The sequence below is a fragment of the Zophobas morio genome, unplaced genomic scaffold (genome assembly GCF_036711695.1).
Source record: "Zophobas morio isolate AGI-343-1 ecotype UQ-CSIRO unplaced genomic scaffold, CSIRO_AGI_Zmor_V1 ptg000635l, whole genome shotgun sequence".
Taxonomy (NCBI): Eukaryota; Metazoa; Arthropoda; class Insecta; order Coleoptera; family Tenebrionidae; genus Zophobas; species Zophobas morio.
In genome coordinates, this window is record NW_026972738.1 from 38,531 (window position 1) to 56,246 (window position 17,716).

Sequence of the window (17,716 nt, forward strand, 5' to 3'; positions counted from 1 at the left end):
CGTAATATAAGCTTATTTTAATTTGAGAATCTTCCTTATCTTTCATAAGTGATATGTTTTACAACCCAAGCAATGACTACACCGTTCTCTGAAATAAAATTAAAAACTTAGCAATAATTATAAATAAGGCAAAAGTAAGACTAAATATCTAAGTTAAGCAGAGAATATGAAAGAACAATTATTAGTAAAACTGAATTTAAAAGCAAAAAAAATAGAACTTAGCAAAACAGTAAAGCTCCAAGTAAGGCGGCTTATACTTATAAAGAATATAACAAAACCTAAATATATACTAATTCTTACGCTTTTCTCAATCTACAAGCCTGATTTCCCGCGCCAACAGGGCACTGAGCTCGCACTCTTTGCACACAATGTAGCGATCTTTTCCTTCTCTAAAATTACGTAATAGTTCACTTTTAATAGTTATTTTCTAAATATATAAAAATGGTTATATTAACAATATCGCTTCTAAAACCAAAAAATCTTTATTAAGTAGAGAAGGCAAACCAAAGTACAAAGGATTGATTAATAATAGATACTGAACTAAAATGGTATAAACATATCGACTATAATATTCAAAGAAAGCAAAACGAGCTGTGAGATTTCTTACATAAATGCTTACACAGAGTAAGTCAATATAAATTATAAAACAGTTTCTGCTAACAGTGTTTATTCGTTTAATACTGATTTTACGTTCATTTTATATGTTTACTGTCCCAAAAAGTTACTTTAAAACAGCATGATTATTATAATCAAGCTTTTTAAAGTAACCAAAACTCTTCATAGCTCCCCATGATGAAAGAATACATAAAGTTGCTTGCCGAAAATCTTTTGCTTCATGAGTACATACCAGAACTCTTATTTAAACTATAAGTTACAACCCTGACAAATATATCAAGTACCTTCTTTCTCGGCAGTTACTATCAAGCTGAGCATCGTAAAGTACTCCATAAGAGATACTTAATAAACTAAAACCGACGTACATACACATGATGAAGCAGAAAAAGCTATAATTAGCTTAGCTGCATCTCGTTATTACAATAAATATAAAAAGGATATAGTACTATGTGAATATTGCCTTAGCATTAAAGTTTTCTTTGTTCATGTCTTTTATAATAAACCCATCTTTTAAAAAATAATCAACAGACATTTCAGGTTTAACAAAATTCCTTAGAGTGATACTTAGAGCTTTTTAAAAACTATTTATATCTATGTTTATTTTTTACTATATAATAATAATAAGAGAAGCCTTCAAAGAAGACAGAGGCTGCCCGCCCTAAAAACCTTAGGAAATTTTAAGCTTTTTCAGATTAAACGTTTTAAAATTTTTTTTTCAGATTTCATTGAGTCCTTTTACGTGTTAATTAAAATGTTCGCTTATTTAAATCTTTAACGATGAAAACTATTAACAAAAATTAGTTATATAGCTTTAATTTTTTACATTAGTAGCATAAATAGTAAAAGTTAATTAATAAAGCTAAACTCAAGTTTTTAAACCTTTTTTTATTTTATTTTAAAAAAATGAATATAAAACCAAAACTATTTGAAATTAAGGTAAACTAGCATTTTTTTTTCTCAAAAAACACACTCCACGCATTTAAACAAATTTTTTAAGTCAACTCCGGAAGCACGTTTCATTCTTTCCTTTCCGATATTTATTGCTCCACATTGGATCAAAAAGTTTTTAATTATAACAAAGATTTACCAAGAGAAAAAAGTAAATTAAATTACACAAATCAATTCTTAAGGAAGAACCCCCTTCTGCAATATAAAACGGTTAAATAGTCAAAAAATAAGTAATAAAACGAAAAAATCGACATAAAAAATTTTTTATGCAAGGTTTAAGAAAAAGAGATAAGAAAAAGGTTCATAAAAAACGGCTGTAATTATATACTGAAGAAAAAATTAAGCTTCTGTATATTATCGTAAAAATATAACATATACACTCTATTTATAAAAAGTTTAAAACCAAACCAATTATAATGTAAAGTAAAATTTAAAGATCCCCCCAAAGAAAACAACGAAATCTTATTTTTTTTCTTAATAAAATCTAATCCACTGGTTAACGATTTACTTTTACAAATAAACACCATTAATAATTCTAAAGCGTTAGTAGTAACGCTAAAACGTAACTTTCTTATATCTGATAATGAATCTCATGCATAACCGCGTGTTGCATTCGTTATGATCCATTAAAATTTTTTTTTTTTACTAAACCTTCTTCTTCCCTGCGGGTGCCTTAAGTTCCCTTGACTTATTTATACCTAGGTGAGTATATAGTTATTAGATAAATTATTGGATAAAGTATTTTTAAAATGTGTGTTACCTTTTACTAGCTTAATTATAATGGGCTTTATATATATGTATTTATCTTTTAACCTTGTATTTACTTTGACAAAATTTATTATTTTGAGTTGTTTTTAAATCATAATTTTTTATTATTATTATTTAAATCATGCTTATATTTGTCAAATGTTTTAAAAGTAAATTACATTTTTTTGAAAAATGCTTGTATTTCTTCAAAAATATGAATGCTTATAATTAAGCTTAAATTAAAGGACATTTAATGTTATTATAGCATATATTTACTTTTTTGTGCAATTAAACGTTTAGTTTGTTTCACACTTTTATTATATATATTTAACTTTTCCTAAAATTCCTTTTTTAAAGTAATAATTATTCTAACTTTATGTTATCTTTATCGATGTTTTAGTTTCAGATCGTCATGGGGGCCTATAAGTATATTGAAGAACTTTACAAGAAGAAGCAATGCGACGTTTTGCGCTTTTTATTCAGAATTAGAGCTTGGCAATTCCGACAGTTGTCTGCCATTCATCGAGCTTCTCGACCTACTCGCCCTGATAAGGCACGCAGGCTTGGCTATAAAGCTAAGCAGGGTTAGTCATTACAATTTTAATTTCCTTTCCTTTCCTTGATTTAATTTTTAATTATAAATTTAAATTTTTTGAAGGATTTGTGATCTACAGAGTCCGTGTTCGACGTGGTGGCCGAAAGCGCCCTGTACGGAAAGGATGTACTTTTGGAAAACCAACTAACATGGGAGTAAACCAGCTTAAATGGCAGCGATCACTCCAATCATTAGCAGAAACGCGTGCGGGCTCTGCCTGTGGAAATTTACGCGTTCTCAATTCCTACTGGGTTGTTCAAGATTCGACATATAAATTTTTTGAAGTGATTATGGTTGATCCCAGCCATAAAGCCATTCGGCGCGATCCTCGCATGAACTGGATTTGCGCTCCAGTCCACAAACATCGGGAGCACCGCGGCTTGACTTCCGCAGGAAAAAAGAATAGAGGAAAAGTCGGAAGAGGACATTTGTTTAACAATACAAAAGGATCCGGCAGAAGAGCCACGTGGAAGCGCCATAATACACTTTCCCTTCGTCGTTATCGATAGCTTGCAGATTTTTTTTGTTTGGAATAAAGTTATTAATAAACTAGTTTTTATATATCGATCTTTTACTTTCTGATTTCATTAGATCACTTTTACAAATTTACTCTTTACTTTTTATCTTAAATTTATCTTTTTTAATTTTATGATAAACATTTTTGAATTATAATTTTTTTAAAGAAATCAAGATTTTAAATTAATTTTTTGTTATAATATTGAAGAGTTCTTAGTTATTAAATTTTCTGATAAACATTTTTTAATCGAATCTTTAAAAGCCCAAATAATAAGTAAAACAAAAATATAAAATACTAATACTAACAAATATATATATAATAATTACCTGTAAAATAATAAATATAAAACGGTAGTAATCAATAATAAGTAAAAAAATAAAATATGATCCTATAAATATTTATGTGTAATGTTATTACTTTGTATATTACAGTAATAAACTAAATTTTATACTTAATTACTTTTAATTTTTTTTTTTGAAAAAAGTTACACATTTTTATTTTTTTACATTTATATATATAATGTTATTTGCTTTATAATTGAAGAGATTTTAGTCATCAAGCGTTATATTAACTAATTCTTTACCTCATTTCTTTACTTTCTGGTGATTTTAATAAAAATTTTAAAGTTTTTATACTTATTTTAAACTTTATATACTAAAGAGTTTATAGTTATTATTTTTATGGTAAACTAAATTTTAACTCGTTTTTTTTAATTTCTCATTTTATTAAAAATTTATATACGTTTTTAAAATTATATTATAAAGTTATTACCTTTTATGTTAAAGGGCTTATTACTATTAAATATAAACTAATTTTAATTTTTTGAAAATTTGTATTCTGCGAATGTTTACATAATTCAAGGAGAGCTTTCGTTTATGTTTAGGCAAAATTATTATTTTTTAACTTTTTCAAACTCCATTAATAAATTTATCTATTTAGCAGTTTGTGTTAATTATATAACTTTAGTGTTACCGGTTTTATTATAAAGTAAAGGATTGTAAAAAAAAATCCTTATTTGTTAGGGCATAAATCTTTTTTAATTAAAGTAATTTAAGTTTATAAGCATTGCGAACTACCTTTATTTTAAACTAAAATGAAGTTTATAAAGGAGTTATTAATATAAAGCAGTTACGTTAGATGCCCACGTATTGAAGAACTTTAAGACTTTTTATATGTAAAAGTATTGTTTTTGGGACGTCTTTTATAACTTTTTTTTGTTAGGCATATGAATTTATTCTCAAGAGTGATTTCTATTTAAATTAAGGTCTGTGGAATAAATTTAAAAGCCTACTAGTCCTCCAGAACACTTCAAAAATTAAAAAAGGATGAATAATGCATGTCAACCTAAAAAACTTCAAGTTTTAAAAGGCTTTATTAGAAAGTTTCGCTTAATCAATTATTACAAATTTTTTTTAATAAATTTTGTATCTATATTAAAGAATTCTTTAAAAAAAAAATAGAAATAAACGACTTATAGTGAAATCCTTATTAAGGCAAACGTTTATACTTCTTCAGATATAATAAAGTATTTATTTTTCATATATATAGTTAATATTGTGTCACTATCACTAAGGCCCTGTGAACCGTTACCGAAAAAACTTTTACGTTAATATTTTATACGAAAAACTACTCTTTTACATATACTGTAGTAAAAAACTTAAATAAAATTCGCCAATGGAAGCGCATAATTTATAACGATCTCATGAAGCGCAGAAAAATTCATTTATTACTAAAAAGTTTTTTAAAAGCCAACGAAGTTCGTATTTTATTAATTTTCATAATATATATTTTATTAATACTTTTTAAGAATATTTTTCTTAACTTCTCTGTTTTTATTATTTATTTATTTTTAATGTTTAAAACTCGAAAAAGGTCGAAACACATAAGAAATATTGATAAGTGTGATGAAGACAATATTGAGGATGAAGCTGAAAAGTTGTTATATAAATAAATTATTATTTACTATTAAAAAAGAGTTTTTTTTTTATTTTTCAGAATTATAACCATTCAAGAAACTTTAGAATTACAAAAATTCCGTGCGAAAGGGAAAGGTGTTTCTGTAGATAGACTTGCCGTTGCTGAAGATGCCGAAGAACGAAAAAAGAAAAAAGAACTTGTTCTTTTTTTTTCTTTTTTTACTTTTATTTATTCTTTTAATTATTATTATAATCATATATTTATTGATTTTTTAATTTATTTATTTATACAATTATTTTTTTATTTGTATTTATATATTATTTTATTGATTTGTATATTTAGATTTATACTTATAAAATTTGTTTATATATTTATTAATTTCTTTATTAACTTATATATTCGTTTATAAAAAATATATTTGTTACATTATTAATCATTACAAATTCTATATTTGTTTATTACTTATATAATTTGTTACTTTTATTATTTATACTTCTATATAATATATTATTTTGTATATTTATACTTTTATATTTCTACTTAATATTTTATTTATTTATTAATCTATTATTAATATATTCATATATTTACTATTTTATATTTTATTTCTTTTTATATTTTATTTATGTATACATATCTTTAATTAAAGTTTTTATATATTATTTATATATTTACTTACATATTTTTATTTAATTTATTATTTATTTATTCATATAATATATATTTTCATAAAATAATTAAAAAAAGGAACTGAAGGAAAAGTCTGCAATCAGGTAAAGGAAGCAGAATAATATTTCACGAAAAACTTTATATTAAAATTGTTACTAATCAAATAATAATTTTAAACGAGATTTTTCTTTTATTATTACTTCCTCTATTGTTTTTTTTAAGTACTAAATTTTATATCAAATTAATTTTTTATAAATATTACAAAGAAAATTTTTTTAATAAAAATTTCTTTTAATTATTTTTGTTATTGTTTTTTTTTTTTACGTACTAAATTTTATAATAATTAAATTAAATTTTATTTTAGATATTTTTAAACTAATTTCAAATAGAAATTTCTTTTTTTTTATTTATTAATAATTTTATAACTAATTTAAAATAAAATTCTTTTATTTTTATTTTTATTCTTTATTTTTTTAACAAAATTTTAAATTAATTTTATGGTATTTAATAGTTTTTTAAATAAAAAATATTATATTTATTTTTATTAATAAATTTTTATTACAAAGTTTAAATACAAATTTCTTTTTTTATTATTATATATTATTATTATTATTATCTCTAATTTCCATAGTAATTATTTATTTTTTTTAACAAATTTCATATAATTTTCATAAAAATTTTATATTTTTACTAATTAATTTTTTAATAATTTTCTTTTGTTATCTTTTTATATATTAACTTTAAAAAAAAAATAATTTTTTATTAATTATTTTTTTAAGCAAATTTCAAATAAAAATTTCTTTTTTTTAATTATAAATTGTTTATATAAATTAAATTTATCATAAATAAATTTATGTTTTTAATAAACTATTTTTAAATAAAAAATTTATTAATTTTTATTTTATATACAATTTTCATAATAATTAAATTTATTTTTATTTATAATTTAATTTTAAAATAATTTTCTTATAAAATTTATATTTTTTTTCAAAATACTTTTTATATACTAAACTTTATAATAATTTATTCTATTATTATTATTTATTATTTTTTTGTTTATATATTAAATTTTATAATAATTAAATTTATTTTTATTTATTAATTGTTATTTTAATATTATATTAAATAAAAAATTTTTTTTAATTTTCTTAAAAAACTAAATTTTAAAATACTTAAAGTTTTTTTTCATTTATTATTTTTTCTATTATTCCTTATGATATACTAATGTTTATAATAATTAGATTTATTTTTATCTATTATTTTTTAAACAAATTCCAAATAAAAGTTTATTATTATTAATAATATTGGTAATGTCAAGGAAATTTTTTTTTCGTACTAAATTTTATAATAATTAATTTTTATTTTTTTTTTACTGTACAAAAAAAATTTATTTCTTTTATACTATTTTTATGTAAATTTTTAATTTTTATTTGTAAAAATTTTAATTTTTTTTGGTAATTTTTATTTTTACTTTTTTATTATTTAGTATAAAACTTCTAATTATTATTAATTTTATAACTTTTAGTATTAATATTTAAAATTTTGAAAGTAATTTTGTTTTTAAATTTTGTAATAATAATTTAAATTTTCTTTACATTTTTTTATAAAATATAAATTTTTTTGGAACGTATAAATTATATTTTACTTTCAAAAAAAATTATTTTAAGATATTTAATAATTATTTTATTTTTTTTTAATTACTATTAAATATTTTATTATTATTAAAAGTATAAAGATGAAAGTTGTTTTCTATTTTATTATTATTATTACTTTTATTATGTTATTTTTTTTTTATAATTATTAATATAAAAGTTGTTTAGAATTTCATTATTATCATTTTTATATTTATATATATTTTTTATAATTATTAATATAATAGTTATTTACTTATTTTATTATTATTATTATTTATTTTTATTTTTTATTATTATTCATAAAGAAGTTGAATATTTTTATTATTATTATATTTATATTTATTTATTTATTGACTTTTTTTAGAATTTTTATTAGTAGCTTAAGATTTTGTCATTTTATTTTATTTTTATTTTTTTGTATAATTTTATTATATCAAAGTTGTCAGTATATTTATTATTCTTATTCTTATTCTTATTATTGTTATTATTATTATTAAAGTTGCTTAATAATAATATTTATTATTTTTTTTTTATTTTATAATAATTATTAATATTGAAGTTGTTTAACATTTGATTATAATTATTTTTCATATTTATATAGTATTTATATTAAACTTGTCTATAAATAATTTAATTATATATTTTTTTTTATAATTTTTATAAAAGTTTTTAAATATATTTATTATTATAATTTTTTTTTTTATGAAATTTGTTTATATATTATATTATATTTATTTATAATTATTATTATTATTAATTTTTTTATATAATTATTATTAAAGTCGTCGAAAATATTTCATTATTATTATTTTTTAAATTTTTAAATTTTTTATAATTATTATTGTTTCACAGGTTTTTTTTTATTATTATTTTTTATTTAATTTTTATAAAATGATAATTATTATACTTTTAGGATTTTATTATTTACTATTTACTTTTTTTTATTTATTCAGAACTATTATTAAAGTTGCTTGATACTTTTCTTATAATTTCTTTATTTTTATATAAATAGTATATTTATTATTATAATTTTTTATTTTTCTATATTTATTAATATTAAAGTTGTATATTATTTTTATTTTTTATGTATTTTTTATGTTATTATAATTGTTATTTACATTATATATTATTATTATTATAAAAGTTGTTTAAAAAATTTTATTATTCTACTTTTTATTTGCTTTATAATATTACTATTAATATTTCTTATTATTATTAAAATAATTATTTCAATAATATTTGTTGTCTTTAAATAATTATTCACGTTAAAGTTGTTTAAAACTTGTATTATTATTATCAATTTTTTATTTTTTATAACTATTATTAATAAATTTTATAATTTTTGTTTTTTCTTTATTTTTTTATTATAATTATAAAATTATATTATTTCTTATTTAATTTATTTTTCGTTTAATTTTTACTATAAAAGTTTTTTTATTTTTTATATTTTTTTTAATACATATTTATTTTTTCACATTAACATTATGATTATATTTATTTATAATTTTAAATTAAAACTATTACATGAAAAATAATAATATATACTATTTATATTTAACTTTTTTTGAATATAGATAACATATATTTATTATTATTTCTAGTATTTTGTTTTATTGCAAATAATAATATAAAAGTAATGATAATTATATAAAATTTTATTTAAAATAAGAAATAATAGTAATAGTAGTAGTAATAATATAAATTATGATAACAAAAGTAAATATAATAATGTACTAATAAGATAGTATAGTAAATAAGGATATAATAATAATAGTAAAAGTCTAAGTAGTTTGATTAATAAATATAATAAAAAATTTTATAATTATAATCATAATAGTTATAGTAGTGACAATAATAATAATAAAAGTTTTAGTAGTAATAATAATAATTCCAAAAGTTTTAGTAATAATAGTAATAATAATAATAATAATTGTTTTGAGGGACGGGCAGATGTCCTTAGGCGGTTTTTCAGTCGGCGGGAAAAAGTCTGCATTTTCAACGACTCTTTACATGTAAATTATATTACTATTATTATTATTATTATTATTATTATTATTATTATTATTATTATTATTATTATTATTATTACGTGTAAATTTTTATTTTTTTCTTTATATTAATATTTTACAATTTTTTTATTATTTATAATTTTATTATAATTCTTATTTGTTTTTTTTATTTTTATATGTTAATTATTTTTTCAAGATTCTCATTTTTATTTTCTTTTTTTAAAATTTATATTTTTCTTTTCTATATTATTATTATGTGTAAATTCATATAGTTATTATATAATAAAAATAAAAAAGTAAACTAAAAATATTTATTAATACATTTTTCATATAAAAATAATAATAACCTTCTTTGATAAAATTTTATTAATAATTGTTTATTTTATTTTTACTATTATCATTTTTATCGTATTTCTTTTATTATTATCTACTTTTATTAAAAATATATTTATATAGTAGTAATAAGAAAAAATATATGAATATATATATAAATATAATTTATATATATAAAAATGATAAATTTCTATCATAAAATTTATATTATTTTTTACTATCGATTATCATTTTATCATATTTTTTAGTTGATATTAATAAACTTTGTTTTTTTAATATTATTCGTAAGTTTTATATTATTATTTATAATAATAATTAAAACTTTTATAAATATTTATACAAAAATGTGTCATAATTTTTTATATGAAACTATAATAATTTTATATTTTCAAAAACTTTTTCTTTTTTTTTTCTTTTATTTATATTTATTATAAGTTTCTAATATTTATATAAAAAAAACTTTTTTTTATTTTTCATAAATTATAATAATATTAATATATTAAAAAAAAATTTCTAATACTTTAATATTGTTTTTTACTTTACATTAGTTTTAAAAATATTCAGATATAAAAAGTCTCTTTACTCCTTTTTTTATGTATTTATTACTTTTTATCAATTTTTTTATTATAATTTTTAAATATTTATATAAGAAACATTTTTATAACTTTTTTTATTTATTTCTTACTTGTTATTTATATTTATATTTAAAAGTTTTAAAATATTTATTTAAAAATATATCTCTATAAAAAATTTTTTTTTTACTTATATTGTTAATTTTTTTAAAAGTTTAAATATTTATATATAAAAAAAGTTTTTGTTAGATTTTATTACTTTTTTATTAATATTTATTTTATTATAAAATTAAAAACTTTTTTCTAATACTTTTATATTAATTTTTTACTTTTTTTTTTTTTTTAGATATTTATATATAATAAAAACTCTTTTATACTTTATTATTTTTTTTTTACTTATTATTTATATTTATTTTTAAAGTTTTAATGATATTTATATATATAAAAAAAATTTATAATAATTTTTTACTTTTTATATTTAATTTTTATTAAATTTTATATATTGGCACTAAAAAAAACTTTTTAAATACTTTTTTATTATATTTTCTTTTTACTTTTAATATTTATAATATTATAAGAAAATTTTTTTATTAAAAAAAAGTTTTATTAATATTATATTAATATACTTTTATTATTATATTTCCTTAAAATATTTATATTATTCAAACTTTTCTTATATTTCTAATAGTTTTAATAATACGTACTTAAAAGCTTTTAAATATTTTAGAAAAAGTATTTTTTCTATAACTTTGATTAATATTTAAATATAAAATAACTTTTCTAGTTTTTATTTTTTTTTTACTTTTAAAATTTATTTTTCTTCAATTTTATTATATTTTGGAAATTTGATTAATATTTTTATATAAAACCTTTTTTCAATAATTTTTTATTATAATATTTCCTTTTTTACTTATATTTATTTTTATTTAAAGTGTTAATATTATTTATATATATAAAAACATTTTTTATATATTTTAATATTTTAATTTTTATTACTTTTTTATATATCTCTTAAAAGTTATAAATAATTATATAAAAAAATAAAAAGGGAGAAGTACGTAGAACAACAATTAGCAAAGCGGCTGGGCAAAACTGTACCGGAAGACGAAAATAAAGAAGATGAAGAGTTTGATTTGGAAGAATATAAAGCAGTAGAATTTTATCTATATTTTGATGTTTTTTAAAATAATAATAGTAACAAAACTTTATTAAAAAATAAAAATGATTAAAATTTATTAAATAGTAGATGGTAAATATATAATTATAATAATAAAAGTTTATTATGGAAGCGATATATAAAACAGTCTATATATTTTTTTAAGAATAAGTTTATTATATTTAAATAGAAAACTTTTATATGTTTAATTTTTTGTATTTATTACTTTTTATATATATTTCGTAATAAACAAAAAAAGGGAAAGAATATATTAAAAAGTAAAAATAAAAAATATATTTTAAGTTGTTATAAATACGAAATAGAAAAAGTTAAATTTTTTTTGTAGGCAAGTTTTCTTAAATGTTACTTAAATTGCTCTTAATGGCACCAAAAAGAGAAAAAGTTTAACAGTTAATTTTTAAGTTCAAACATGTTAAAAACTGTAACTTTTACTACATATCACCTAAATAACTTTAATGGCTCCAATAAGAGAATGATAAAGTCCAAACGTGTTAATACTGTTCAATTTAATGTAGTTTACCAAAAACATCTTTATGGGTACCAATTTGGCATCAGTAAACTATTATTGTTTTTTATAATTTCTAAAGATAATGAGCATTAATGAACACCAAAATTAATTTTTATGAAACATTATTTTTAAAAGTTGCCAAATTTGTATCCTAAAGAGACCTATTTGTCATTTTTGTTAAATTGGTTTATAAAATTAATGCACGCCAAATATTTAAATTGCATCAGTGAAACAAAAATCTACCAAACTTGTTACTTAAATCGCACCTATTGGTCGTTAATAACAACTTTTTCATAGAACTTCCAAAATTAGTTTTAACTGTATCAATTAAATTAATTCAACCAATTTGATTCTAAACCGCGCCGTTTACCATTTCTTAAAGTTGTTTTGGAAAATTAATAAATACCAAACCATATCTAAGTGGCATTAATGTTACTAAAAATTACCAGACTCCTCTTAAATCGTACCTATTTGAGGGCACCTGTAATTTAATTTTTACCAAAAGTTAAGCTAAATGGTATCAATGTAATATGAGCATTGAAAAATATTTAAATAATATTACTTTGTTCCAATATAAATAAACCCTACCAAGATAATACTAACTCCGATATTTATTAATAGATGCAAAAACGTATGGAAAAGGAAGAAATGCTTTCTAGCTCGATGCTCTCTGGAATACCAGAGGTCGATTTGGGATTGGAGTATTTATTATTATTATTATTATTATTATTATTATTATTATTATTATTATTATTATTATTATTATTATTATTATTATTATTATTATTATTATTATTATTTTGTTATTACTATAAATAAAAAAAATATCACTTATTGCAGAGCGAAACTTAAAAATATAGAAGCTTTTGAAAAAGCTAAACATCAACTTTTGAATAAACTTAACGAGTATTCATTATTTATTATTATTATTATTATTATTATTATTATTATTATTATTATTATTATTATTATTATTATTATTATTATTATTATTATTATTATTATTATTATTATTATTATTATTATTATTATTATTATTATTATTATTATTATATTTATAGACAACCAAAATATAAAGTCGATCCATTTCTCGCTGGAACTCGATGTTATTGTTTTATTATTATTGTTATTGTTATTGTTATTAATATTATTATTACAATTCTACTTAAATATTATAAAGAAATTTTTTTTATAGCAAAATAATATTATTATTAAACCGGACCGTAATAAAACTTTTATAGGCTAGTCCACATAATTTGATAACATCAGACCATGCCATTGGCTTAAACTATATAATATAGACTTTTGATTTACAGTTTGTGTATAATAACCATGTGACTTTTTTATTATATAATTATAGTTTTATAATTATAATAAATTTCATTGCTATTAATTTTGCTTCTTTTATAAATTTCTATATTTATTAAACTTTTTTTGCGTTTTTTTAAATTTTTTTAGTTTTGTTTGTTATTATTTTTATGTTTCTATTTATATAATTTTTATATTATAAATAATTTTACTTATATTTCCCATGAGTATTATTCTTCTATTATTTTCTTTGCTAACCATTTAATAGTTTTCATTATAATAGTAATATATATATTTATATCATTATTATTTTTTTATAAGTATAAACTTTTTTATTATATTTTTTTTTTACACTTTGTATTTTTTTATTATATTACTTTCTTTAAACTTTTTTTTATTTATTATTATACTTTAAATATTTTAAAACATTTATAAATTATTATTAATACATAAATAACTTTTATAATGTGTAATTATAATATTTTTATTAATATAATAAATTTATTATTAAATTTTTTATTGTTATATTTTTATTTTTTTAAAATTTTTAAAATTTTTAAATTAATTTTAAATTATTTTTTTAAATTTTCTTTCCAATTATTTATATAAAATATTTTTAATATATTTTATAATTAAAAAAAATTTCAAGAAAATTTATATTTTTATAATTTTTTATAATTTCAAAATCTTTTAATCTTTTACTTTTTTTTATTTTCAGAATACAAAATTATTTAATTAAATTTATAATTAAAAAAAATAATTTAAATTTATTTTATTCTTATACGTTTTTTTTTATCGTTAATTTTTTAAATATTATAAATTTTAAGCTTCAACTTTCTTTATAAATTTTTTTAAAATTTTGTTTTTTAGATTTTTTTTATATTATTTAAATCGATTATTTTGAAATTATTTTATAAAAAAAATTATAAAATTTATATTTTTGTAATCATTTAAAATTTTTATATTCTATACATCTTTTACTTTAACTTAATTTAAATTTAAATTTTAGATTTATAATTTTATAAATTTTATTAATTTCTATAAAAATGCTAATCTTTTTGTTCTTATTTATAACTTTTTAAATATTATAAAATTTTACCTTAAATTTTTTTTTTCAAATTTATAAATAAATAAAAATTTTTCGGAATTTTATTTTTTATATTTTCTTTTCAAATAATTTTAATTTAATTTTTTTAATTTTTTTATTTGTAAAATAAATTTTTTGTATATTTTTATATTTTTTAATCTTTATAACTTTTAAATTCATAAATCCTTATTTTTTTAGTTTTTAATTAAAATGTATTATAAATTTTGTAAAAAGGATTAGTTTTATTTATTTTTAAAAAACTACTAATCTTTTTATTATAATTAATAACTTTTTAATAATTTTTAACGTCAATAATTCTTTTAAAAATTTACATAAATTTATTTATTTTAAATTAAATTTTCAATTTTTTTTTAATTTTATAAAAATTAAAATTTTTATAATTATAACTTTTAAAATTATTGCGAATTCTTCTATAATATTATGGAAAAAATGGATTTTTAAATTATTTTATTGTTACTTAAATTATTTTTAATAAAAATTGGAATTAGTTAATTTTTTTTAAACTTTTTTTATAATATATATTAAATATTTATTATAACTTCATCAAATTATATAAACTTCATAAAAATAAAAAAAGTTTGTAAGAAATACAAATGTAATTTATATAAACTTATTCACTCATTGTTGTAAAATAATTTATAATTAAATTAATTTAATACTAATTTAGTTCTTCTCTTATTATTTTATAATATAAAACTATTTAAATTTACTTTTTTTTTAATATTTTTATTAATAAAATATTAGTTATTATAAATTTATATTTATAATTTTTAAATATTTTTTTAAATTATAGTTCAACTTTTATATGAAACGGAAGAAAATGAAAAAAATAGTAAAGAATCCAATAATTTTCAAGCCACAGATGACAAAGCCGTTGAGAATTTTAGAAAAAGATTCAAAAAATATTAAAATTCCGATTAAAATTTCTATTTATTTAAAGAAGAAATTGATCTATCTGTGGTGGATTTAGAAAATAAAATTTCCCTTATAAACTTAGTTATAAATAGTAATATTTACTTTTTAGCCTGTAAATTTACTAAATAGTTTTCTTACTACAATATAATTAAAATTTAGTTAAGAAATTTGTAGAGATTTGCGTTATTATGCTCTAATTTTTCTTTACTTCTGCCTGAAAGCAATTCTATTTTGCATAATAAATTCAGGCTTAAAAAAATTTATAGTAAAATTAGATTTAAATAAAAAATTTGCTTTTTTACAAAACAAAAAATAATTATCCATCTCGAGAAGGCTAAAAAATTTTGTAATTTGTAAATTTTGAACTAAATTTTATTTTATATTTGTATTTAAGTATCCTTTAAAAAATCAAAAGATTAGTAAGATTCTAAATAAATTGATTACACAATTTCTAGATATAGTTCGTATATATAATATGTAGTCAAAGAATTTTCACTAAGAAAGATTATGAAATAAAAAAAAATTCTTCATTTATTGCTCATCTTCTAAAGGCTAAAAATATTCTCAATTTATGAGCATGTATAAAGAGGAATTAAGCAATCTTTTTTTATTTAAAAACAAACAAACTTTTCCATGTGTATATAAATTTTTATTACCGTACAAAAGAATATTAGAATTAAAATATTTTTCAATGTTCATCTTAAGATGGCTAAAAAATAACTTAACTTGTTATAGTGGGTATGAAGAGCAAAAAAAAAAAGTGTCCATCTCGAGATGGCTGAGAAATTCAACTTAGTATGTAAATAATCCTCTTAATATATAAAGATCACTAAAATTAACTTTAATATAAATAGGATGTGTATATAAAGGATAATTAAATTTCTCTTTGGCATTACCAAAGAATACTAGAAAATACACATGAATTTTACTGTCCATTTAGATATGTGAAAATTTTAGCTCAAATGTAAAATTCAGATCTAATTATTATATATTAAATATATTATAGTCCTTTTAATAGACAAATATTGATAAAACCCAAAAAGAACGTTTAAAATAAATAAAAATATATATAGTTTTTACTGTCCATTTAAAGATGGCGTAAAAAATTCTACTTTATTGTAAAAAGTTGATGTAATTATTAAAAATATAATTATTTTAATCCTTCGTATTAAAAAAAAATGGACACAATATTTATAAAGAATATTTGAGTTTGTCTTTTGCAATACTAAAAAATATTATAAATGAAAAAAAGTTATTGTTTTTCTAGAAAAAACTTAGAAAATTACAACTAATTTATAAATTTAGAAATTATTCTTGTATAATAATAGTATTTAAGTGAACCTTTGAAAACAAAACCCTAAAAACTCGAAAAAAATTAAAGATAAAGCTTTCCAGAAATCACTTTTAAAAACTTACCTTTTAAAATTAATCTTAGTCAAACAAATTTGAGTAAAAAATTAAAAAAAAAAGAACGAAGGATGATGGGTTGATAATAAAAAGTACAAATTCTTTTAACCATCTTGTTAGTTCCTAAACTTTACCACAAAAATTTTAAGTGAAAAACTTAAATGTTTAATAAAGAAGCTACACAAAAAGAAATTTTTAAAGTTGTTTTTATACAAAACAGCACTTCTCTACTTTTCCAACACAAAAATTTAGAACTAAAATAAAAATGAGGCTAACTGATAGAAATTTTTTAATGCTTAAAAGTAATGTTTAAATAAAAAGCTACAAGAAAGGCAAATAAAAACATAAAAAGCTTCACTTGCTTGTTCTTCAAGGTATACAGTTTTCAAAAGATTAAAAATTTTGCAATGTGATGCGTTCATATAATACATAATAAAACCCAAAGTAATATTACTATTTTTAAAGTTACTCTTAATTAAATAAAACAATAATTCAAAATTTTCATAATAATGGGTTCATTCTATTTATAATAAAACCCAAAGCGATTTAAATTTCAATAAAATTATCCTTCTTAAAACATTCTATAAAGTAAACTTAATAGTATGTGGTACTTTCACACTGGCTAGCATGAAGAAAATACGGCACCTTTAGGTTGTATTTTATTGCTAATCTTTTTTCCTGCTAGACGGGAAAAAAACGTAAAATTTTTAACCTGCTAATTGGTTACTTCATAGCGC

General features: G+C 17.6%; 2 protein-coding genes across 2 annotated transcripts; both read left to right on the forward strand.

Annotated features, from left to right (window-relative positions):
* The first annotated feature begins 2,196 nt into the window (after window positions 1-2,196).
* LOC135121595 (uncharacterized) lies at window positions 2,197-3,428 on the forward strand. Its single transcript, XM_064045897.1, has 3 exons — window positions 2,197-2,265; window positions 2,711-2,894; window positions 2,969-3,428. Exons 2-3 carry the CDS (start codon window positions 2,723-2,725, stop codon window positions 3,412-3,414), a joined length of 618 nt encoding a protein of 205 aa, XP_063901967.1. The 5' UTR covers window positions 2,197-2,265; window positions 2,711-2,722; the 3' UTR covers window positions 3,415-3,428.
* Window positions 3,429-5,308: 1,880 nt separating this feature from the next.
* On the forward strand, window positions 5,309-15,530 carry LOC135121593 (splicing factor C9orf78 homolog; the record flags this gene model as incomplete). Its single annotated transcript, XM_064045895.1, has 9 exons — window positions 5,309-5,357; window positions 5,418-5,538; window positions 6,087-6,112; window positions 9,583-9,654; window positions 11,605-11,707; window positions 12,863-12,942; window positions 13,082-13,147; window positions 13,303-13,346; window positions 15,451-15,530. Coding segments are annotated over exons 4-9 (435 nt in total), but the record flags the coding sequence as incomplete, so codon positions are not given.
* Window positions 15,531-17,716: the final 2,186 nt, after the last annotated feature.